At 40.3% G+C, this 25,949-nt stretch overlaps 3 protein-coding genes across 5 annotated transcripts in view; 1 reads left to right on the plus strand and 2 right to left on the minus strand.

Annotated features, from left to right (window-relative positions):
- The first annotated feature begins 293 nt into the window (after nt 1–293).
- Nucleotides 294–6,270, plus strand: tardbpa (TAR DNA binding protein a). Of its 2 annotated transcripts, XR_006095964.1 has the most exons (7): nt 297–1,014; nt 2,648–2,811; nt 2,989–3,129; nt 3,592–3,762; nt 3,856–3,940; nt 4,745–4,891; nt 5,673–6,270. XR_006095964.1 is itself a non-coding variant. In XM_042410102.1 (5 exons), exons 1-5 carry the CDS (start codon nt 774–776, stop codon nt 4,327–4,329), a joined length of 1,191 nt encoding a protein of 396 aa, XP_042266036.1. In that variant the 5' UTR covers nt 294–773; the 3' UTR covers nt 4,330–4,836. The 2 variants fall into 2 exon arrangements, 1 of the variants encoding a protein (XP_042266036.1); XM_042410102.1 differs by lacking the exon at nt 5,673–6,270 and having other exon boundaries at nt 294–1,014; nt 3,856–4,836.
- A 6,436-nt stretch (nt 6,271–12,706) lies between these two features.
- On the minus strand, nt 12,707–21,085 carry pgd (phosphogluconate dehydrogenase). The gene is made up of 13 exons (XM_042409809.1): nt 20,950–21,085; nt 19,909–19,984; nt 19,630–19,809; nt 19,444–19,509; nt 19,235–19,353; nt 18,908–18,977; nt 18,649–18,783; nt 18,334–18,523; nt 16,917–17,047; nt 16,076–16,209; nt 15,326–15,425; nt 13,729–13,851; nt 12,707–13,276 (listed from the first exon to the last, which is right to left on the minus strand). The coding sequence occupies exons 1-13, from the start codon at nt 20,955–20,957 to the stop codon at nt 13,157–13,159; spliced, it is 1,452 nt and encodes a 483-aa protein (XP_042265743.1). The 5' UTR covers nt 20,958–21,085; the 3' UTR covers nt 12,707–13,156.
- Nucleotides 21,086–22,343: 1,258 nt separating this feature from the next.
- The window catches only part of kif1b (kinesin family member 1B), a 58,791-nt gene continuing 55,185 nt past the window's right edge, over nt 22,344–25,949 (minus strand). For both annotated transcript variants that reach the window (XM_042409808.1, XM_042409805.1), the window contains one exon: nt 22,344–25,923. In XM_042409808.1, coding sequence (XP_042265742.1) covers nt 25,881–25,923 — 43 coding nt within the window. In that variant the 3' untranslated portion in view covers nt 22,344–25,880. The remainder of the gene's footprint in view (nt 25,924–25,949) is intronic.

Genomic DNA, 25,949 nt, shown 5'->3' on the forward strand with positions numbered 1-25,949 from the left:
TTCCATATATTTTCTCAGTGCGCACCTTTGTTTGGAGCTTTAAGGTTAATCTTTATGGCCAAACATCAAAGGGTAAACCATGAACTTTTAACATTGCCTATTGCAAGCTATGAAAAACGGCACGATTAATAAAGTTAACCAGACATCATTTAAGAGCATTTTATAAAACGCTAACCGATTATTGGCGATCTGAAGTCAAGCAATTAGCAAAATATTTTTAATTGTAATTTTTTGGTATCCCCGTAAAAAACTGAAAAGTGTGCCCTCCCAACTGGATGATGTCATTGCTAGAATGTGACCAGCCATTTTGTTAGCTAGCTTGAGAGGTTAGAGAAAGGTTAGCAGACACGTTTAGTTGCAAATATGTTTATTCTGGACGGTTGACTTCGTACTTAAATTTCACCGAATACGATAACTAGTTGGTGTTGTTATTTACGTACAATTTTCCGGTCACACGGTCGTAGAAAAGAGGGGGACTCGTGCAGTTGTTGACAGTAAACACGGCGCAAAAGTGGATGGTCATTCATTTGAGTTTGCTAGCCTGTTAGCCAGCCAGCTAACTTGTTTTTGCTGTCCAAACGGTCAGCTTTCATGGCCGCCAGCGATTAAATGTTATAGAGTCAGGAGTGGAGAGAGTGTCGTCGTTTCACAGTTTCTGTCTCCATTGCTTTACCCAACCAGGAGAGATAAACTTCACTGAAGATCGATCATCTCTGTTGTTGTGTTTACCAATAACTCTTATCAGCTGACTGCACTCGGACCGGCGCTCAGCCATGTCAGAGTTGTATATTCGGGTGGCTGAGGATGAGAGCGAGGAGCCGATGGAGATCCCCTCAGAAGACGACGGCACTGTGTTGTTGTCGTCGGTGGCGGCTCAGTTTCCAGGGGCATGCGGGCTGCGGTACAGGAACCCGGAGTCCCAGTGCATGCGGGGGGTCCGGCTGGTGGAGGGGGTCCTGCACGCACCCGAGAGCGACTGGGGAAACCTGGTCTACGTCGTCAATTACCCCAAAGGTGAGACAGGCCCATTATTGTGTTTACTCTCTGTGGCCAACCCTGTCTTCAAACACTCAGCGGCCAGTTGTTATGTACATCTAGCTGCAAGTAATCAACATTATCCACAACTTTATAGACCAAACAACTGACTCAATCAATTAATCGAGAAAATGATCGACAGATTAACACGACGCTGAAATTAGGTTCCGCTTTGGGAGTAAGGGGAAAATTAAGGGAAACACAAATATTGATATTTAGCGGCTGATTCTCAGTTTTTCACCACTTATATAAGAGTGTTAGACATTGTAACAAAAGCCTTAATGTTTTTTAAACCCACTTTCAGATTTGTGAAACCTTTATTTTGCTTATGAAAACTGGAAAAAGGTCGATTTCACTGCTTTCTTCCCATCCAGACCTCATTAGACCAGGTCCAGATCAAATCTAGTCCATGTCAAATGTGGACTAGATTAAAAAGGAGCCTCCAGAGACTCATTAAAACCCACTTTCAGATTTGTGAAACTTTAATTCTATTCGGTCTAAAGTGGTTTGGATGGAGAAATATCAGTGAAATCTTTTTTTTTTCATAAAGAGAATTAAGGTTTCACAAATAAAGGTTTCACAAGTCTGAAAGTGAGTTTAAACAGCGTTAATGCTTTTGCTACAATGACTAAGACTTTTTCTCAAGTGTAAGTGGTGAAAAAATGGCGATTCCACTGCTGAATATCAATATTTATGTTTCCCTTAACTTTTCCATTAACCCCAAATTGGAAGCTGCGAATCGGAAGCTAATTTCAGTCTTGTCAGATTAGTCGATAATGAAAATAATTGTTAGTTTCAGCCTCAACGCCTCTCTGCAGGGCTGTTGTATTAGTTTTAGCTAGGGGTACCTAATAAACTGGCAACTGAGTGTGTTTTTGGTCTGGCCCAGTGGTTCCAATGAAAGAACATCTTTATGTTGCAACATACAATGATGTTTCAGACTCTTTCAACTTTTTAGTCACAGTTTCGGGAAGCCCTTTCATGTTTCAACATGAGAAAGCCCCTGTTCACAAAGGGAGGTCCAGAAAGAAATGTTTTTTTCTGAGTTTTCTGTGGAAGAACCACATCCAACACCTTTGGGATGAACTGGAATGACAACAGTAAGACAGTAATGTCTGCAGCCAAGTCCTGTGGAAAGCCTTCGCAGCAGAGTGGAGGCTGTTAAAGCAGCATATTAATGCCCATGGTTTTGGAGAGAGATACACAACAGCTACATATGGGTGTAATGCTCATTGTCAACATACTTTTGGCCATACATTTTACCATACAATGCCATACATTGACTTGAAATCTCAAAATTGAAGTTAAAACAGACGGTCAGGCCAGCGCCTTGCACGTCAGCTCCACCTTGTTCAGTGTGTGTGTATGAATGGGTGAATGAGAGGCAAAAATTGTGAAGCGCTACTGTTAAAGTAGAAAAATGCTGTATAAGTGCAGTCCATTTATCATGTACTGTATCTTTATTGTTGTGTGTCACAGTCGCCACCAGGCAGCAAAGGGCTCAGAGGGTCAATTGTTTCATCCTCCACCTCATTTCAACAGGATTTGTATTTACATTTGATCAGCTCTTTTTTTACTCATGTAAGGCACCACATCGATTTGTTCTTAACAGATAACAAAAGGAAGATGGATGAAATAGACGCTGCCTCAGCTGTGAAAATCAAAAGGGGCTTTCAGAAGACATCAGATCTCATTGTCCTCGGGCTGCCATGGAAAACAACAGAACAAGACCTGAAAGATTATTTCACTACCTTTGGCGAAGTCATCATGGTGCAGGTATTGACGTCTCATCTGGCTCCAATATGTACCGTTAAATGTATATTTATTTTGTGTTACTATATTTTAATAGCATTTATTCTATTTATTTCTTAGGTGTGGAGTGTAATAATAATAATATTTAGATTTCAGTTAAAAGTAGTAATAATGCTCACATTTCCTCTTTGTTAACTCCAGGTCAAGAGAGATGCAAAGACAGGCAACTCAAAAGGATTTGGGTTTGTCCGGTTCACTGACTATGAAACACAAACCAAAGTGATCGCTCAGAGACACATGATTGATGGACGATGGTGTGACTGCAAACTTCCCAACTCAAAGGTATTGTGGGCGCCCCGATATAATTTGATTCAGATTGCCTTTAGATCAATGATCAGTTGATAAGATTTAGGTGGTCGTCTGGATTCCTGCAAGATGTTTTTGTTTAGACTTACACGTTAATGTTAAGTTCATTTGTTTGTTGGGAAAGTATAAATTGGGGTGGCCAAACAGTTTTGTATTTACAAGTTACTGCATGAAGATAAACTGCAAGCATGGAGGCTGAAAGTTGGTAAAATTGAAAAATTGTTCAGCATCGACAGTTTTTGCTCTCTGTCTTCTAATTTGACTGTGAATACTTATAATGATTACAAGTCTATAAGTTTTGAATTGATACATTCATACTATAGCTGTAGCATGGATGAAAAACATCTGCTCTGGTTTTGCAACTTTAATGTATGTCACCAATGATTGTTAGATGTTGGAAAACTAATTTAATTCATCGTGGTGCCTCTTTGTCCTCAGGCATGTCCTGATGAACCCATGCGGAGCCGTAAAATCTTTGTTGGCCGCTGTACAGAGGACATGACCACTGATGAACTGAGGCAGTACTTCATGCAGTACGGCGAAGTCACTGATGTCTTCATCCCCAAACCTTTCCGGGCGTTTGCATTTGTCACGTTCGCTGACGACCAGGTAAGATTCTCCATAAACAGCTGAGTTTGAATATTTTTTTGGTAGCATAATAATGACTGTAGTGACAATCTCCTCCTCGTTGTTATTTCTCAGGTCGCCCAAGCCCTGTGTGGAGAGGACTTGATCATCAAAGGAGTCAGCGTGCACATTTCCAATGCTGAGCCCAAACACAATAATAGTAGGCAAATGATGGATCGCGGGCGGTTTGGGGCTGGTGGGTTCAGTCAGGGTTATGGCAGTAATCGTGGTGGGCTAGGCAGTGGTAGTAGTGGGGTTAACTTTGGGGCTCTTGGTCTTAACCCAGCAATGGTGGCAGCTGCCCAGGCAGCGCTGCAGAGCAGTTGGGGAATGATGGGCATGCTGGCTAACCAGCAGGGTCTGACCACAACGGCAGGCACAGCCACCACAACCCGAGACCAGACCTATAGCTCTGCCAGTGCCAGTTACAGCAGCCCCAGCTCAGCTAGCCTCGGCTGGGCTGCAGGCACTAACACCCCCTCCAACAGTGGCTTCAGCTCCGGCTTTGGCACCTCTATGGAGTCTAAGTCTTCTAGTTGGGGAATGTAGATAGCTTTGAGTTCACCTTTTACTGTTGCTATTAGGCTAATCTGGTAAGTATACCCAGAGGGGAACTGCTCATATCTTATGTTCCTATTGATTAAAAATACACTGCCTTTTATGTTGTTGAAGAGGAAATTTATATTTGCGTGTGACTGATTATGTAGTCCTGCATTGAATGGGTGAAAAGTGTAGTTTGTTAGCGGAAGCTGCCACATCACCTTTTTTGTTTTTGAGAACATGAGATGAGATGTGCATGCAAGATTAATATTTATGAACATGCACGAACATCACAAGAGCCCCCACAGCCCCTTGTAAAAATGGGCTTGAAATATTTATATATCTGTATGCAGTTGATTGCATCTTTTTGTTTGTTTTTGTTTGACGTCTGATGGAAACGCCTTCATGAAAATCTCTTCTGCAGTTCACCAACTCTTTCCCAATTTCCCGGGAGGAAGCGCCTCATTGGCAGCAATGTTCGACCGATCTCAGTATCAATTCCCCTCCTCCCATGTGTAAATGCTTTGCCATCAAAGAACACAGCTTCACTCTGCATATACTGTGTTAGACGGTGGGTGTTGTCTTTTTTCCTCTCCCCTTTTTATGGATATAGAAATCTTGTCTGCTCTTGTCGCTTTCGAGATCAATGAGTGGGATTGATGTTGGACAGAGTGAGACTGAGAGTGAGCGAACGGGAGAGCAAAATGAAAGAAAGCAAGTGTGAGAAGGACTGTTTGTGCAAATTTTTTTTTTTTTTTTTTTTTTAAACGACAAATGCCTGCGAGAGTTGAGAAGAACCTGTGGCTTTGTGCGAGTGTGAGCGGAAGAAGCACGAGTGTGTTCCTAATGGCCATCACAAGGACATTTATTGCATCTCGAGATCCTTAAGGTCTCCTTTCTCTCATCGTTTTCTATCAACTTTAATTCTTTAAAACCACAGTGAAATGTCAAGTGCTATGAGTATTTGTATACTTTCTTAGCTTTCTCTTGCTGTCTGATTTGATGTGAATGCTGTGTCTGGTTGTGTGCTTTTATTTTCTCCTTGTTATCACCCTCTCTGTGTGAAAATGTGCCAGTGAAGTCTGTGTGTTGGGAGGGGAGAAACACTGTGGGAGCTTGAAAGTGTGTTGAAGTTTGCGAGTGAGCTCAGAGGTTGATGTGGTGAATGTTTGACATGTTCCCATTGAAAGTTTGTGTTTGAAGTAGTTACGAATGCATTTTCTATGTTTTGTGAATCAAAAGGAAGTCTGAAATAAAACTGATTTTGACTAGGTATAATACCCTCTTGACAGTGACTTATTTTTTTGACATTAAATTAATTGAACTGCCAACACTTTAATTCACATGTATAGGGACCTCGGACACGGAACAATGGAATCCAGGTTGGAGTCAGTAATGGAGGAGCTGAAGACATTGTTGGTCGGGCCGGCACAAAAACCAACAATGGAATTGCTGCTCGACCGCCTTAATCCTGAAAAGGATCATCTTCAACCTCACTAGCAAGAAACCTTGGACCATCCCAAAATGAAATTTAGAGCGGACCGCACTCAATTGGGCTGAGGTATTTGTTTATGCCTACAAATGTCACAAATAGGACCAAAAATCACACCTGCAGCTTGGCAATGATCCTACACCTGTGAAACACAAATCCTGCCTTTGATCTCAGATGCACCTCTGTCAGTAAATGCTTCATTCTTTGTCCTCGTGACAGTCACTGATAACAAAATGGGAGTAATTAACTTCGTCTCAATGTCGTCAAGAAGAATTCCAATAAGGCAGGAAGTGTTGTGTGTTTTTCTGTTTACCTTGATTGTAAAATGGTTGGAATGTATGAGCTGAGGATTTTTAAAGGGACACTGACAACTGATTGAACATGCCAGCAAGAATTCACACTTTGTGTATTGAAATATTTTAGTATTGCGGTGCAAAATAAAAGTTTTGAGTTTTTAATCACCTGTCGTCTCTTAATGTAGACAAAATGTGGATTAGTATTTTTAGTATGTGTAGTATGTTTTTTTTTTTTTCTGGCTTCACCTCCAGCTGTTATTGTTTTACAGCAGAATTGGTTATTTTCCGTTGTTAGATTTTATTTAGAAACTTTAGATTTGCATTTGCACTTTGTAATATTGATGCTGGCTGGTTAGTATGTGTGTAGTTTTACCTTTCTGCCTGTTGGTGATGCTGATGTGGCAATTTTTAGACTCCAAGCTCACCTTTTATATGTTGTAATCTATTATTAATAACCTCTTGTTGTGCGAGTTTTTGGCAGCACGATTGAGGGCTTGAAGTTTCCATTTAGACTCATAAAACCCCCTGAAATGAAACCCGTTTTAAAAATGGAAAAAGTGTCTTCCTGAAAAATACTCCAAGGAGGGAGCTTGTACAATATTGGATGCAATGTAAACCTAAAATACATTCCTGCTTAATGTTGTTAACCATAGATATGAAAAACACCTTTCAGTCGGGATTCAGAAAATAGTGTGAAATCTGTTCCTTGACCTGCCAGCATCTTTTTTTTGTCTTATAATCTTTGTAGTCTGTTTCATACTGCAAAGTTGAACTTAAAGTTAAAAAAAATGTTAGTAAAAAGACCTGTACATTATCATCCGTTACTCCAAATTAAATGATAAAAAGGTAGAATTTAAAAATGTGAATGGTAAAATACAAAAAACTTTAAACCAAAAATTTTAAGCAGGAGTTGTATAAGATATGTTAATCAAACCATTACCAAAAAAATATTTAAATGCAGAGTTTGATTTATTTACAGAAAACATTGTTCTCTCCTCAAACAATTATCAGATCTGTGTAATGGAATTGAAATTGATACAAGGCCTTGAGGGTCGTTAATCACCTACATGCTCAAAGACAAGTTAAAGACCATCATGGGCCACAAACAACCCTTTTATAACTTCAGGCTTGCTGCTGTTAACATGGGAACACAGTGTGAACTGGTTTGCTTTCTCCCACTGCTAGCAGGTTGAGAAGGATTTCCAGAAGAAGATCTTGCAGGGTGGTCTGACCCGGGAAGCGATGTGGTTCCTGAGGGTCCTCTCTGCTCGCTTCTCACTGAGGTACTTCACTGGATCCAGGTACCCGAACCGTAGCTCCATCATTCCCGAAAGCATCCTCTGCTCTTTTTGCAGCCTCTAATGAAAGACAAACTCGGGCTCAACCTTATAAAAATTTCCAGCAATGATGCAGATGATGCAGCAGACATATCAACACAGATCAAATCATTGCACTGACTGATTTTCTTATAATAGTATAAAAACTGCACAAAAGCTCAGAGAAATCACCAGATGAAATGTCAATTCAAGTAATAAAGAGAACTATTAATTAAGAGTACTATGAACTCACCTGGTTTCGTAACAATCCTGGGTTGTCATTGGTTGGTTGAGCATGAATAATTTCTCTTAAGGTACACAGCATGAAGACCAGACAAACTACACTTGCAATTGTTCTCATGATGGCTGCTGTGTTCAGTCTGCTGAAGATCAGATTTGAACCACTGCTGCCTGATTTATAGGCCCTCACTCACGACTGTGATTCAGCTGACATCAGAGGTACAATTATCCGAATGAAGCAACTCTCCATGTACCCACTCATAGTTTTGTCATCTCCATATTTATCCTTATTTAAGATTCACAGTTTAGTGGAATCATCTGTTGAAAGTTGTACATGTTTGTTACAGTTGTCATACTGTATATACTTTATACAATATTCAGATCAGAAAAGGGCTCAAACCTGAACATCAGTCACATAAGTTATTTAGTTTTATTCTGATTTGCTACAACAAGAAGTGGACCATCTGCAAACCTCACATGCAAGGTTTGTACATTGAAGAAAAGAGTACAAGAATACAAAATGTATATTTCTCCCATGTACCTATAGTGAGATCTAGCAATGCAGATAGTTATTATTTAATTTTCTCAGGTTTTGAGAAAAATATGAGAAAAATATCACTATTGGTTAATTAGGAATAATGTAGGGAAACTGACTTTTTAAGTTTACCCTCTGTTTCTTAACTCAAGTAGAAACACTGGGGGGAAATACAGTAAAAAGAGTTGCTTTTAAAATGTACTTGAAGAAAAACATGTAAGAATTTTTTTTTGTATGTTTGGAAACCTTTAAATTACAAAATGTTATTGTTTGTTAATCATAGCAGCGGTCTGCTAATCAGAAATAACAGATGGTAGAATGGCGGAATTGACCAATCAGAATCGAGTATTCAACAAAGCCGTGTAATAATACCTAAATAAAAACTATAAATATTAAAAGTACACTAAAAATCTCCTCAGTTACAGCAAGACTAGTTGAAGTACAGTTGTTGCCAGAAATAATAACCATTTATATTTGGTTCTAGTTAAAACATGTTTTTCCCAATTTTTGGAATTATTTGCCTTTAAATTAAAGTAAGTCCACTGTAACACAACTTCTGTCAGAAGTCTCTTATCAGTCTGTATTTCCTTCTACTTCCTGTCATGCAACAAAGTCACATTTTAAGTAACTACATTAAAATTCAGATTCTGATATTCACTGCGTGGTCATTTAGTTCGGTGATCTCGTACAAATCAGAAATCCGGGACGTTGAGAGCTTTTGATCATCATACTGTGGTGTCGCCTTACAGCCTCAGTCTGCAGATGACTCAGCGAGCTCATCCTCCACCTGCACTGCCTTCACTGAGCTCTAATAGCCTCTTGTGCTCTAATGCAACCTCCGTATGGCATCAGGCCTCATTAAGAATACAAGGCCCTAATTGTAGAGAATGTTCTGTCCTTTGGATTAATTAAGCATTAGAGGAAAAGGACAGGAACACAGCCGTTTATTAACCAGTGGGATGAACCCAAATAACAGAGTAGCACTAATTTGATAGAGGGCCTCTCTGAGGGCTGGCAGTAGTGAACCTCACTCTGATAATGGAGCGGCCTGTTTATGGTACTTGAAGAGTATGCACTGTATGTAGCAGGCGTATGAATGACAGTATTTATAGTGTTTGCTCTGCTGTGTTCCCCCTCAGGATCAAAGCTCTAATATCAAGAGTCAAACGAGGAAGGTTTTTGAAGTGTCCTGGGATTGTTGAATAGGAGAAGCTTGACGTAAACATCAACCTGGCAATCACCAAAGCTGTGGCAGCACAGGTGCACTGAGGTGAGACTTTGTTTACGCTTTAACAGCAGGTGTAATAACAGCTGTAACACACTCCTGTCAGGTACAACATCCTTCACCGCAGTGGAGGTGAAAGCAGCGCTGTTAGCACATTTATCAGAGCCAAGATCAACAACATCCGCTCCCTGATGTCCAGCTCCTCCTCCTCCTGTCATCGACTCTCTGTCTGGGAGCTTGCCGTCTGTACTCCATTTTACTGGCGTCATGCAGAGTCCCATCGAAGAAATCCTCAGTAAGATGAAACCCTGTACCTGTGCCCTGGACCCCATTCCCACAGCTCTGCTCAAATCATTCATCCCTATTATCCCCCACCTTAAACATAACAACCTATTTGAAAAATTCAATTTCAGGTTTTTGTTCAGCACACAGCACTGACAAAGCTCTGCTCAGGGTTTTGAACGATCTGCTGATGGCAGCTGGTCCCCTTCTCTCCTGATTGTCCTTTACCTGAGCTCTGCATCTGACACTGTGGATCACACTATCCTCTTATCTCTTATCTCCACACCACCATTGGACTGTCAGACTCTGCACTTAAGTGGTTTCAGTCCTACCTTTCTGGTAGGACTGAGCATGTGAGGATGCAGGTCTAGATCCCTCCCTGTCACCTGTGGTGTTCTGCAAGGGTCGGTTCTCCGGCCCATCCTCTTTACCCTCTATATGCTCTTTCTTTGACGTGTCATCAGCAGACACAGGAGGTCTTTGAATTGATATGTGGATGATACTCAGCTGTACATCAAAACTGCCCTTCTGCAGCCATGTCACGCCTCAGCACCTGTCTTGACGAGATAAAGGACTGGATGAGCACAAACTTCCTCCGGCTCAACAGCAGCAAAACTGGAGCTCTCCTTGTTGGCAATCCCCCCATACCTTGGGGCGGATGACTGACGGCCAGGACATCCCCCTTTCCTCCTCAGTCACTAATCTGGGTGTTTGACCCTCAGCTGACATTTGGAGACCATATAAGACATCTGTGCAAAACCTCTTTCTATCATCTCAAAAACATCTCATTTCAGCGCTGCCAGGATCCTGATGAGAGTGCAAAAACACAAACATATAACACCAATAATTTTGTCATTGCACTGGCTCCCTGTCTCCTTCAGGAACCTCTAAACCTCTGAACCTCACCCTCAGATCTGCCAGCAGCTTGCTCCTTCAGGGCCTCCAGTACTAAGCTCTGCACCACGGTGGGTCAAACCTTCTGCTGCATCACTTGTGAAACAGCCTTCCTAACCATCTGAGGGCAGCACAGACCCTAGACTCTTTTTTAAAAAAACCCTTTCTATTCAGGAAGGCTTTTTCATCTTCTTTATGTTGTGTGTTCTGTACTTTCAGTTTCACTGTGAATGAAAAGTGTGGTACAAATTAAATGTATTACTATTATTATTATTATCTCAGCAGCTGACAGCACAGCTGAGAATCCCTTGACAAGGCTTTTTAGAGAGCAGCAGGAGTGCTAAAAGGAGAAAATGAAGGGTTTTTCTTTATACACGCTCCTCTGGGAGCTACCTTTTCTCTGCCTTAACAGACTTTCATCAGTGTGACGATGTTTTCTGTCACCAGCCACTGAGCTATTCTCATATTAATATTATTATTTACTTTTTTCCCCAAAGTATTACTGCCTGTACATTTATTCTCAGTGTCAGAGCAGCCACTCCTCTGACAGCATAGTTTGTCTTACCTTTCGTTCTTTAGATTGTAATTTGGCATTTTGCCTTTATTTGGATAGTAGAAAGTGCAGAGAAACATGTAACATGGGTAGAGAGAGAGGGGTATGACATGCAACAAAGGTCCATGGCTACTGGGGCTCCCCTTCCTTTTGTTTTGACTAGGCAGACATAATCTAGACCAGTGACTCCTAACCTTTTTAGCCAGTGATCCCTTAAAATGAAGCAAATGTAATGAAGCAAAGCAATGCAAGCAAGTATTTTATGTCTCTATAAGACAGCCAACAGTAGAGAGATGGCAGGAAATGAAGGGAGAAGATGAGCAATGACATTCAGTGAAGGTCTCATCCGGATGCAAACTGGGGACGCTGAGGTTCACAATCAACACCTTAACCCCCAGGCCAACAGGGCACCCCATGAAGTCTGCTTATGACCCCTCATCACTAGTTGAATATGTCTGAGTTTCAAGCATTTTAACCAAAGACAGATTTTCTTCTCTAAGCCTCTCAGGTTTTTTCATTTGCATAACTGTTATAGGCCTGAAGCAGTAACCTTAGCCACCATTTCAAAAGAAAAAAGTGAAGATCACAGACATGTGAAAGAAATCTATTTTTTTCCTGTTCCATGAATCATTTTGCAGCCCCTCAGCTTTACCTTGCCACCCCTTAGTGGGTCCTACCCCGCAGTTTGGAAACCACTGATCTAGACTCACACAGAAATTGAGCAGAGTACCGCATGAATGTAAAGATACATGCTTGACTCCCTTCTTCTTCTATAAAATGTCATAAACAGCTGCTTGAATTTGAAACATGATACATAAAACAAACCGAAAAGTCTGCACACTGTGACTTGTGACCAACAAACCCACTGAATGTTATACAATGTCAGCAAATTCACAAAATAGTGTTTACTGGAGGGCTACTTTGATGGTACTGGTGTTCATGTTATTGTGTCCTGCCCCTCTATATTGCCTATATGTGACCAAAACTGTGAAGGGTTTTTCAGTTTCACTCTAAGGACTTTACAGCTTGGTCTCTTTGTATAAAGGAACATGTTTCAGGATCTTAGTGCCACCTACTGGACCACCACTGAAATGACACGATTGAGTAAACTCTTCACAATGGGGTCATTAGTTGACATTTAGTGTACATTTAGTTTAATTTAGTTGAAAATATTTTTTCACTATTTTCTAATGAGCCACTGTATCTTCATGAAGGAAACAAATCTGGCACATGTATTCTCTGACTGTCTGACCATGTTTATTGTGATGAAGATTAACTTTTAAAATATACATATAATTTTTCAGTAACTCATAACAAATTTATAGGATTGTTCAGCCTTCATGGATGCATGTTAGGCTTTAATGATGATGTCATTATCTGTGTACACACTGAATAGGCCAGTGACTCAAAGTGTTTACCATCAGGCCCTTTAAACCGTAAATCCCGTCTGTGCATCAGACACCTTACATCACCTGTTACCTAATTTAGTTCTACACACAAACACATCTCAATCCTGCTTACAGCACCTGGAGAGTAAGGACCATACAAGCTAATTATAAAGGGATTGAAATCTTTATTTAGCCTAATACAGTACAGTGCAACGGTTCACTTTAATCCAGTGTTAACACTGTGAACCCTGGGCCAAACATGACTGGCAAACATTAGCCTGATAGCCAGTATTATATCCATTGTATCCAGATGGAGTTCACACTTTGTTGCTCCCCCTCTTGTGACCGTGATAAAAGTCGCTAAACCAAAACACACGGGGGGAGAGTTTAAAACACACATAATCTATGATTCCACTTCATGATAAATAAAACTGTAACAACACATCTTTGAGAGGAGTAAAGTCAGATTAAGGTGGTTGTTGGGGTGGGTAGGTCTTAAATAATCAGGCATGGTTATAGAAATGGAATGTGTAACACGTCGTCTTTCACAGGTAACTTCCCTTCGTCCTCTGCCTCCCGTCTTGTTGGTGTTTTAGCGTGTTGTGGAGATGGTTCTTAAGCATTGTAGGATGAAGAAGAAACATTTCCACCGTGGCCTGTCCAGTTGGTGTGGATGAATTTACCCGGGTTTGACAGCAGTTCATATGTGTGGGCTCCAAAGTAATCTCTCTGAGCCTAAAAACAAACAAAAAAAACAAACAACTTCTGATACCCAAATTTCTAAAAATTTTGAAAGGGGGAGTTCAACTAATTATTAATTTAAATACTATTTAATCTGTCAATCTCCAAATTGCTTGCTTTGTTAAACCAACAGTAATTCAATCTATGAATTACGAATAATATAAAAAGGGAAAAGCAACAAAAAGCAAATTTGCGTGTTTGCATAATAAATGACTTAAACAATTAACTTATCAAAATTGACTGATTGTTTCAAAACATGTTTAATGGTTGTAAAATTAAACTGAGTCCAAGGACAGATGAGCTACAAACACACACTGCACCATGTCAGGGTCTGAAAGCCCCCACATCCCAACACAAACACACGTGATCTCTTCTAATCTGACATACTTCCACACTCGGCCATATGCTCAGTGGGCTTTGCTCTGCAGCTTCTACTGGTGTCTTACCTGGAGGAGGTTGGCTGGCAGCTTGTCATGTCTGTAACCGTCATAGAAGGACAGAGCTGTGGTGAAACAGGGCATGGGGATACCGTGCTGAACTCCAGTGCTGACTGTTCTGCGCCACGACTCCTAAACAAAGAAAGTAAAAAGGTTAATAATTTAGCAAAGTTCTTGTTCATGTGAGGCCGAGAACAAGAGGTCTTCACGAGGCCACGCAATTCTTGGTGACTGAGACAAGACTTGAACCAGCTTATGTCCAAATTATATTCTAATCAAGTTCAGTACAGTCCACTTCTATTGCAGTGGGTCTGTGTGATAATATGTCTAAAACTGAGTGGATCAGCTCTGATCACATGCTGAATCTTAATCATCACAGGAGAAAATTTTGTTCAGGTAGGTTTTCTATAGGTTTGTTGATAGGAAGACCTCAACCAGGAGCTCTTAAAAGGTCTTAAAGGTCTACTATGCAGGATTTGTTGGTTGGTGTTTGTAAACACACAGCATTCAAAGTTGGCCCCTCCTAACCGGCTCAGAGAGAGAGAGAGAGAGAGAGAGAGAGAGAGAGAAAGCAGCAGTGGTTGAGCAAGGTGGGGGGGTGAATGAAGGAAGCGAGCGGTACTGACGAGAACAACCGTGAATCAGATCAATAAAATGTTATCTTCTGATTGTTTCACAGCGCCTACGTTGTAAAGCACAAATAAACGCACCCACACCTCCACACAACCCGGCAGGAAGGTGCCACATTGCTGGATTTTGTGTGAATGCAGAGCTTCATCCTGTCTGCTGAGGCCTCTCTGCTCTGCTGTGTGTGTGGAGACAGCGATGTAACCTGGTCACTACACTACACGCTGTTATTAGCTCGGGGCAACACACACACTGGCCAAAGGTTGACATCCAGAAGTGTCCTGAACACAGCAAAATAATAAGAAAATACAGGCAGAAGGCAGAGTCTCTGCAGATACATACACCACTACACACGTCTAGTGGGTCATCAGTGATGATTGAGAGGGATTACTTTTATATGAGTCTATACATTGTTTTTGTTTTGTTTGTTTTTTTTTTTTTAAGGAAAATCCTGCATAGTATACCTTAAAATAGTCAGCTGTCTTTATTCCTCAACAATAGGACTAGATTTATGTTTGAAAACTACCTGCCTTAAACAGCATCTAAGATAGCTGACAATTAGAGCTGCAATAATTAGTCAATTAATCAATTTGTCAATAAACAGAAAATTAATCTGCTGTTTTTCAAGTTAAAATGCGAAACATTCGCTGTTTTAGACTCTCAAATGTGAGAGTTTGTTGCTTAATTTGGGGTTTTGAACTGTCCGTTGGACAAAATAAGAAATGTAAGGATGGATCCAGGATGGGTGTTTTTCACCATTTTCTGATGTTTTATTGACCAAATGATTAATTGAAAATAATCGACAGATTACTTGATAATAAAAATTCTCACTAGTTCGAGCCCTACTGATGATTAAGTCAACAAGTGGTTCTGTTGCATCACTCCATTTCTTTGTAAAAGAGGAAATAACTTGTTTTGTGTGTCTTTGTCAATGCTGCCATTGCAGGTTGGTCTTGTGTCATTTCCTTGTTCCTCATACCTGACAGTCCTGCACAGCATTACTGAAGAAAGAGTCCAGCAGCAAGTTCTGCAGCTTAGCGTCTCTGTCAAATGCCTCTTTGATTTTACCCAGGAAGACACTGGTGGGGAAGAGAAGGAGAAGAAATAACTGCTTAGATTCTGCTCAAAGTAAAGGGACATTTCATTAGATAACTTAAATTTAAAAAAATCAATTAATTTTATCCCTACATAGTGTAACCAAGCTTCCATTCAAATAAGCACAATGACCTTTTGAAACCTGTTTCCACTGGTCTGCTGGAGGCTACACACCGCAAGACGTACTGAGTGTATTTGATTTAAGTTTATGCAACGTCTTTGTCAGATTGCACACAGCAAACCAATGTCACAACTTTTATTTCCTCATTCTTCTCTCAATCTGATTTTAGAGGAAGGATCATATTTTCTTTGATGTGCATTTCTCACTCCAGTATTACAACACAGGACAGTGATAAAGAAAGTTCATAACTTCCTTTATGGGACTACATGACTACCCATCCCTCCTGACCTAGAATTGTCTTAAAGTTACAATGAAAACTTTCTAAACTATTACAAATTGACTTGCATCAATAAAAAACTTCTCCATTTTATTCTTCTCTCTTTCTGAAGTTCTCTATTTCACCATGTAACCACTTTTTTCACCATCAATGTGAAACACCCCTGTTGACAGAATGTTGCAAAAGGCAGCAGTGAGGCAAACTTGTGACATGAGGACACATGAGTTCAAATGTACCTTCGGATGATGCAGCCTCCTCTCCACATCAGTGCGATAGCGCCGTAGTTGAGGGTCCAGCCGAACTCGATGGCTGCCTCTCGCAGCAGCATGAAGCCCTGAGCGTAGGAAATGATCTTGGAGGCGTAGAGGGCCTGGAGAAAAAAACAATGTATTTACTCTGATATATCTGATATAGTGACAGTGACGGCAAAAAAGGCATATTTTACATTTATAAATGATCAGATGTAGATAAAACTTGCATGTTGGCAGAGTGGTTGCATGTGTTTGTAGTCAGCTGTAAACTAAAAGCATCATTGTTTCGTGCATCTACAGCACAGATGCAGATCACACAGTACTCCTACTACTACTCATTTCACTACAACCAAATTTCGAGTGCTGCTGCAGTAGTTTATTTTTATGCATCTCCTCCAGAGGTTGTGTGCATCCTGACAGGAATAGTTTAAAATTAAAAGAATTATGAATACAGATGCAATCTTTCAATGCAATGTCACCAGCATCAGTCCACCATGTCTTGAGCTAAACTGCAGTTCTGCAGATCTTTACAAGCTGACAGAGGAGTAATATCATGAGTGATAAATGGGATCATTTTATTTATTGAGTACAAAAAAAAAATCCAATCCAATTAAAACCTTTGTGAAAAAACTTCTGGAACATGAGTTTCTTAGTAAAGCTTCTCAGTAACTGTGACACTGACGGTTTTCCTGGTCTGCCATGATACAGTAATAACATCTCTGGCACTCTAACAATACCAGTTTCATATTTCAGCCGGTCAACCTTTCTCTCACCAGATTTAGTGCTTTTAACTGTTCCACATACTCTCCTACACTGTGTGTTGTACCTTTCTGATGTCCTCCAGGAAGGCAGCCTTGTCACCACTGAATTTGACCCCCTGTGGCCCTGAGAGGCTGCGGCTGGCCTCCACTCTCTCATCCTTTAGAGAGGACAGGCATCTGGCAAAGACAGCCTCCCCTGAGACACAGAGATAGAGAGAGAGAGAGACAGGAATAGAGAGGGACAACAAGGTTAGCTCCCTGAACATTATTCGTCACACAAAAACAGAGCTCTCTGAACACGAATAGAGGAGAAAACAGTTATTTAGACTCGCCTAAACCTTGCAAAACAAACGAGTTTGCAGGCTGCACTGTATACACTAATAAGCTGAACTGGTCGCCGGCTCAGCTCAGCTATGCTGCAATCAACAAATGCTAAGATAAACACGATGACCAAGCATCTGCATGACTCAGTACAGTAATAATACTGCTGTAAAAGCAGGACTTGAGATCACTACTGTACAAAAAAAGAGAAAGAAAAAACAAGGCTTGCCAGTTGGCAAATTAAACAACTAGAATTGCATTACTACAAGGAAAGAGCAAAAAAAAAAAACAACAAAAAAAAACTGCTGGGTGAGCATGACTTGCTAAAAGCTGCAGAGCTCAGTGATGCAACCCACAGCCAGAGAGGGAGGGACAGACAGAAAGACATACATTGAGAGAAAATGTGTCCAGTGAACTATCCTGGTGTGGAATGTGATCCCTGTTGGGTGCAAAAATCCACCCGAGCATACTGTACCGGCCTGTTGGACTGCTACACACACACAAACACACACACACACTGGCTCAGCTCTCACACAATGAAGCCTTTTGTGCTGCCTCTATCTCTCTCTATCACAAGAGCATCTACAGCACTGACAGGGATTAAAAAAAACAAAAAAAAAACAATAAAAAAAAATGAATCTGAACAACAGTTGCAGGGGTTTGGTAAGTTTCTGTTGCTTAATGTCGATGCTACATTGAACTCTTACTTAAAAGTTCATGTATGTTCCTTTTAAACTCAACTATTCACTTTCAAAACTGTCTCTTTAGAGGAGCATCCACTCTGTAGAGCTAATATAATGACACCTATTGTGTTGGATTATAATGTTGCTCCCTGACCTCGAGCTTGTCCACGGCTGTTTATGAAACACGCTGTCATACAGTCAGAGCAAAGAGCAAAGCTGCAGAGAGTATCACAAATCCCCCTTATGTCACTTCAGATGAGCAGGCCACCAGAAAAGCCCTCAATCTTCTTAGAGTCAGCCGCATATCGAGCTCACTCCCTTAGAGGAAACTACCTGGCAAAGCTGAACATGATCATTAGTCCTACTGACTCTTAATTTGTTGACGCCATGGTGAAACTTTAACAGGTGTGACGTAATGCCTTTTGCCTCGAAGGAAATCAGATACTTCCTTGTCTACAATCTCCTTTCTTCCTCTTACCGATCAGAGTGACAGGTGTGCCGTACTCCAGGGCTGAAATGGCCGTCCACTTCCCTGTGCCTTTCTGTCCGGCGCTGTCACGGATCTTGGGCAGCAGATGTTTACCATCAGAGTCCTTGTATTTTAAGATGTTGGCCGTGATCTCGATCAGGAAAGAGTCCAGTTCTGTCTTGTTCCAGTTGTTGAAAACCTGAGTGTTTCAACCAGAAGGTGATGAAATACAGTCGGCCACGTTGTTTCATCACAATTTTACAGAAGTGTCACAGAAAGTACTTGTGAAGATTAATAACAGTCATACAGGTATGTCAAGCTCACCTGTGCCATCTCATCATGGTCCATACCCAGAACATCCTTCATCAGGTGATAGGCCTCACAAATTAGCTGCATGTCGCCGTACTCGATGCCATTATGGACCATTTTTACAAAGTGACCTGCACCCTCATCTCCGACCTGCCAAAGCAAGACAGACAGTCAGATTATTGTGAGATGACTTAACATCATAATAGCTGCTACATCCTAACTAATCAGTGTAGTAAACATTACATACACAGCATTAAAAAAAAACACTACTCACCCAGTCACAACATGGTTCTCCTGTTCCAACCTTGGCAGCGATGCTCTGGAAAATGTCTTTTATGTGTGGCCTTACAAATAAAGAAACAACAAGTGTTCAGTGTGATGACCTTCATGAATGTGGGCAATACATTTTGTGAACATGTAGAAATATCCACAGTTTTAATATGTTGAGTGTTTTGTTCAGAGTCCCACACTATCCAGTGTTCTCAGTAGTAACTATGTGTGTGTGTGTTTTCGTATGACTGTGTCCCTGTGTCTGTAATCTACTGTGCAGCAGACAGTGTGAGGAGTTATGAAATGTCACATGGAGTTTGTGATGTCTCACCAGGCCTCTTTATGTCCTCCTGGCATGAGTGAGGGTCCATAACGTGCCCCTTCCTCTCCACCACTGACTCCACTGCCAACAAACAGCAAGCCCTTCTCTTTCAGACTCTTACACCGCCGCTGTATGACAGAAACAAATAAAAGCGCTGTGAGAATATCCTCAGTAAGAAATAAAGATTCACTGCTAAACAGTGATTCTCATCTACTCACTGTTGTGTCTCTGTATTCAGAGTTGCCACCATCGATGATGATATCCCCGGCCTCGAGAAGAGGAACCTGAGGAAGAAGAAATGCAGAAATCTTAAAACACAAACCAGGCAGGACTCCACCCTCCACAGCTGATATCAGGTGGTTTGAACACAGTTCAGATCACCAGTTACAACTAAAGTCACCAACCAGCTTGTTGATGAAGTCGTCCACAGCCTGTCCAGCCTTGACCAGCAGGATGATCCTCCTGGGCTTCTTCAGCTTGGACACCATGTCCTCAAGAGACTCGGCTCCAATGACTTTGGAGCCCTTTGCCTCGTTGTTCAGGAAGTCATGCACCTTGGACACGGTACGGTTGAAGGCACAGACCTGTTTCAGAGGCATCGTGATTATTTATTTAAAATAAAAAGGCCAGTGGAACAGGTTTTACTGCCAGGAGTGGTGGAAATAAACAAGTCATCATCTTACCACAAAGCCATGGTCGTTCATGTTCATGATGAGGTTCTGGCCCATGACAGCCAAACCAATCAGCGCAATGTCTGCTCTGTGAGGAGAGGAGTAATCACATTAATGAAAGGTCTCAAGCCGAACATCAGCAATAAAGACCTCTATAAACTATCCACTACATAGTCAAAAACATTTCTGACTTTGTTCAAATTATATCTTCTTTATAATGGAATTAATTAAAGGATGGGTTCATAATTTTTCAAGTCTGTCTTAAAACAACAGTCAGGCGTCCATATCAACACAGAAATGCATTTAAAAGTGTATCTGAAGCTTATATGAGGCTTCGGCAGTCTGAGTTAGTCATATCATCTTTTTAGCATAAATTCCCTCTTTGTATTTCCTCAGACAGTGTTTCCCTGTTCAGCTGCGGTGGAAGTATAGCAACAAAAAGAGGGACCTTGGCACAAAAAAGACTGTAACGTTGAAAGATATCTACTTTAATTGACTCATTTAGACAGCTGAAGCTTAATATTAGCTTAAGATAAACTTTTAAATACATTTTTTGCACAGAAGACTGTGGATTTTGGCCTCCATCACTTAGAAGGGATCTTCTAATGGTCAGTATGAACAGGAAGAGTAATTATGACATGATAAACGTATTTCATGTTCATTTGGGCGTCTGACTATTGTGTTAAGACAGACTTGAAAAATTGTGAACCTGTCCTTTAAATTTATCTATTCCTACCACAAGGAAATGAAAACATGGACTAAAAAACCACGAAGACATAACAGCACTTATGATTTCAAGGCTCCGTCATCTCAACCGTTATCTCGGTCAAACCGTTCAAGTTTCACGTTAAATGTCTTGCCACATTTATTTCTAAACACTGCAGCTGACCCTCTAGCTAACAAGCTAACAGCTCCGTTTACACAAGAAGATTACTTTCAGCATAAAGAGAGAAGAAACGACTAGAAAGTCTGCAGCAATTTAACCACACACATCAACCAACCTTCCCACCTAACCGGCTTTCTAAATAAGTGAAAACTTGAGTAAAAACTTACTTAGCCATGGTGCTCTGCGGGTAACGTTAACCGTGAAGTCTGCGGATGACAGTCGGGCTCTCACACTGATCCACCTCACTTCAGATTTCCTCCTCTCTCGTTTTTTAACTTCCTCGTTCTCTCAACGTGACGGAGCGAGGAGAAGCTGGCTCACGTACACCAACGCAGATTATCCACCAATCAGATGACGTCCAGCCAACTGAAACGATGTTTGTCGAGAATTCTGATTGGTCCAGAATCCTGAGCAGAGGTATCTGTGCTCCTATTGGTTGCTCCGGCCGTCACTCATATTACGTAAGCGCACACCCACAATGGGACTGGGTGCTGGTTATTATAATAGACTAGTTTTTTTGTTTCATATATGACAATTTATTGCATATTTATTTGCAGACATTTTCTTCTTTAAGAAATATATACACTATATGATAGTAGTATAGCCTCGAAAACACACCATTTTATTGCGCTTTATTATAATTTTTATATGACTAGATGTAGAAAAACCACATATCTCTCCACAGTAGCACTCAAAAATGTTTTTTGCTTATTGCTATTTTACTTTGACACTAGAGGGCTGTTTTCACATAAATACAAGCATTATTTTGTGACATGATAAACACTGAGAATGGACTTTGAAGTAGTGAAGCAGGAAGCATTATGTGTCCAGCAATTAAACATTTGAAAGGAAACATATTTGTATATTTGTAGCTTCAAGATTATTAAATTACCGGGAGGGACTAGATGCAATTTTTAGAATTTTGATTTGGTAATTTAACTTTTATGGAAAAACCTTATTACATACAAAGTATTATTGAAAGCAGAATATTTTTATATGTCTTAAAATATGTTTGGAGGGGATTTAAATTATACTAAGAGTCCCTCTTTTCCTTGCAGTGCAGTATGGGATTTCACACGGTTAATAAACCATGCTTCATTTCTTCTAGTAATTACTGTTAATCTGTGGCAGATCACAGGAAAATGACTTTACATTAAACCGGTTTAGTGTCAGCATGTCTTTACATGCATGAGAGGCAGGAAGGAGTAGTACCTACCAGAGTAAAGGTAAAAATATTGTGTAAATGTGTTCTTATAATCTGTGGAATGAAAGTCTATTTAAGCATTTTAATTGGTCAGATAGTGCACTGAACTTACTTTTTAAGTCAAAATGATGATTTACCATCTCATAATTTGACTTTTTATGTTATAACTGACTTAAAATGTGTAACTGACTAAACACAAGTATGTTTGTTTCATTTGTAACATTATATCACTTTTTTCCGGCAGAAATGGTCTTCTTCAATTATACTATATATACTCACTATATAAAGCAGGCGTGACATGTAAAAGCATGTGAGGACGAGAGTGGAGCTCTAAACAAGGGAGACGACAAACAGGCATCACTTGTTCTGCTAATGCACAGTTTGCACTTTTATTGTTGCCTCATTCACTAAACAGTTCAATGGTGCAAGATTACCATACACAGAATTAGGATATCTGCATGACACATCTATGCTATACAGCGAATGGATTATAATTATTACAAATACAGTAAACATATTTACATTTTAATTCAAGCTCCATACAACACAGATATTTACAAAATAAGTATGAAAATGAAACCAGTCTGACAAATAATGTACAGTGTTAATGTCATGGTTTGTCTTGTTTTCTTCTGGCGAACAAATCCAAAGGGAACGCAGTAAAACTGATAATTAATTGTCAGAGGGGAAGATGGAAAATATCATGGCTAGTTTTGTTTGAAAGGCATCAACGGAAAAGTGTTGAGGTGAAGAAAGACACCAGCACAAACAATGGTATACTGTCATCTTAGATATCACTAGCTACTTTGTATTATATTCCCTGATATTAGAAGAAATGAGTTAAAAACCACCTTCATTATGTTAGAATTCAGATGGCTGGCTAGAGAATGAGTCGTGAGTTAATATTCTTCCAATCAAAAGCAGACTTTCACTCAAACCGCTTTCTGATAAAAAAGGAAGCACTAATTCAACCCACCTCCCTTCGAGAAGGTGCAGTGGGTTACATTTTAGTTCTCTCTTTTTCCCCCCCGTTTTTTTTTTTTTTCAAATGATGGAAAAACAAAAACATCTTCATATTACATTCAACTCTCTCCCCGTTCAGACAGGAAGAGGCTGCCACACCCTCATTTGGTTCATTCTGAGTAGAACAACTAAACCGCACAGACTTTATTTGATCAGTTAGTTGAACATTTTATTAATATGTGCAAAGAGCTGCAAACTAATATATACATTGCAAACAATAAATACACAATCCAAAATAATATACCTCTGCAAATTAGTCGCTGAAATGAAAATGTTTGCTCTGAAAAGTGTTCGTATCAATGTGCATCTCCTACACGCCACTGTTGAGTGTGCTGAGGTTCATCGCACTTTGAGCGTTGGTCAGTGCATAGATCATTTTTTTTCATTTTTTTTTTCTTCCTGTAAGGAAACTTTGACAGACAAAACATTTTCTCAGAAACTAACAATCCAACAGGTTTTGTCTCTCTGACCAGCACGCTGGTTGACCTGAGGACAGAGATGTTGGGGAGTTTTTATTGATTCTGACTTCTGAGATGAATGTTTTCTGTCTTTACATCAGCAAAAATCAAAGATACGTCACCAATAATTCCACTGATACTTCCTGATAACAGGAAATGGGTACCTCTGTTTCAACACATTTAGCCTTTACGTCCCTTTCATACGATACAGCAGGCATGCTACTACTGGTTGGTTGGCCAGAGTTTATTAACCCATCTGTACCCATCACAGTTCTACCGTCTGTAGAGACAGAGGCACCAGAAATGTCATAATTTAGCAGGAGCCAAATATAGCAGCCGTAGTACGATGTACAGAGCAAATATTTTCATGAACAATATCAAGAAATAAAACCTTTTGAGTATATTTTGTCCCTTTAATATCACTTCTTTCTAGTAAACCTTTTGAGTAACAGCTATCCAGTGTAGCCTTGATATGTGCTCATATCAGTGTTCCTGATACTCAGATGATGTTCAAAAATAATCTTGGACTCAACATGTGTGATCTGCCCTTGTCTTGCTATAGATATGTGTTAATGTGCAAAACAACCAATACAGCTGGTTAAAAATTAAGAAATAAATGCCCTCTGTTACATTTCATATAAAACATCACTATGGAATGATTAAAAGCATAATAGAAAAAAAAAACAATCAACAATGTTAATAAAATTAAAAAGAAAAAAAAAACTATGTCAACCCAATGAGAGTTAGATGAGTTAAGAGGTTTAAATTCAAACGTGTGGTGCGTCTCTGCTGAACAGTAAGCACTTCACTTCAGAGATTTAACCGCACACTGGCGTGACAGCGAGGGGAGTCACGGGGTCGACTGTATCACTATCGGCCCTGCAGCCAATGTGCTCGCGGCTTCATCAATTAACGACTGGCGTCAAGGCTTAGAGAACTTCATTCTCTTGTCTTTACTTCCTTCTCCCATTTCACCATGTTCTGTTTTGTCTTCATCAGTATGTGATGGTTTAAATAAAACAAAAGCACATGTTGAGACTCTCTTGAGGTCTGAGGCTCAACATGTTTGTGTGAGGAAAAAAAAAAACGCAAGAGGAGCTGAGAGGAATGTCTTAAATGAGAGTGAACTGATCCCAGAACAGACTGTATGTACAAATGATCTTCTCTCTTTTTAGACTACTGTTCATCTTCCTCCTCCTCCTCCTCCTTCTCCTCCCCTTGAAACCCTGTTTGAAACCATTTGAGATGAAAGAGCAAAAGGACAGGGACAAATATCTACTCCTGCAGGAGCGAAAAAAATAAATCCTTTGTCATGTTTTCAACTGCTGAGATGTGAAATTCATCCATTTTTGCATGTTTCATTCAGTTAAGCGTGTGTTTTTGATGTTGACACAAATGCATGATTGTAAGTAATCACTCACTGACTGACGGCACTATCGGGGCGAGGGGAGGGGGGTCGGAGTTGGTGTATGTACACGGACTGAGGAGTGGGATCTAAATATCACATGGATGACGGTGGAGATCCAGTGCTGCCCTTCTGTCTGGCTGAGTTGGGATGTTGACAAATTTTTCAGTGTTGACATGTTTGTGTTTGTTTCTAAAAGGCTGTTCAGGAGACGTAACAGACGGGGGAGCTAGAGTCTACTTTAGGAAGAGGCAGCGGCCTGATGCAAATCTCATAAAGAGAGGAAAAAAAACCTATGAATTCATTAGCAGCAATAGTTCTTGAAGTAGCCTTGCTTTCCGTAGCAGAGCGTTAACCGATATATCACTTGGAGATATTTGTATATTTTCCCTTCATGATTTCAACTGTAGTTTATCAGATTTTTTTTTTGTTGTTTTTAAGTAAGCAAATATGGTCTTCTCCTGAGGACTGCTGCAGTCATCATGCGGGCATATTAATGGAAAACAAACAAACAAAAAAAACCCAAAAAATAAAATTCTACTTGGGAGACAAATAACACTGATAAAGACGATTTTCTTTTTTACAGATGATTGGCAAACTGAAAATTAGTGGCCAGAAAGAACAGTTTCTGAAGAATCGTGCACACACAAGTAGACTATTACAACATGCTACTAGTTAGGGAGTTAGGGGAATGACGACGAAGCGGAACAAAATTAGACCCAAACATTGTCATAAAAACAAAAACACAAAAAGCTGAGGAGGGAGGGGAGGGGAGAAATAGAGAGGAGGGAAGCTAAAGTTGGCAGAGGGTTGTTGGAGGGAGAGGGGAGGCAAATGTTTCTGGAACTGAAAATTTTAGTCGCATGAAAGGAGACTTAAGCCACAAGTCTACTTACAAGAGAAAACCGTCAAGAATCACAATGATTAATAAGTGTTAACACTTGGTATGTTCAAATGCTTTTTCAGAAAGAATGGAAGCCGTGGTCTCCTGTGTGCCAGTCAACTCACTCAGTTCTTCATTAGGCCACTGCGCCTCCTCGCCAACTTAGATCTGTGGAAATGACAAGTTTTACATTG

The sequence above is a fragment of the Thunnus maccoyii genome, chromosome 4 (genome assembly GCF_910596095.1).
Source record: "Thunnus maccoyii chromosome 4, fThuMac1.1, whole genome shotgun sequence".
Lineage (NCBI taxonomy): Eukaryota > Metazoa > Chordata > Actinopteri > Scombriformes > Scombridae > Thunnus > Thunnus maccoyii.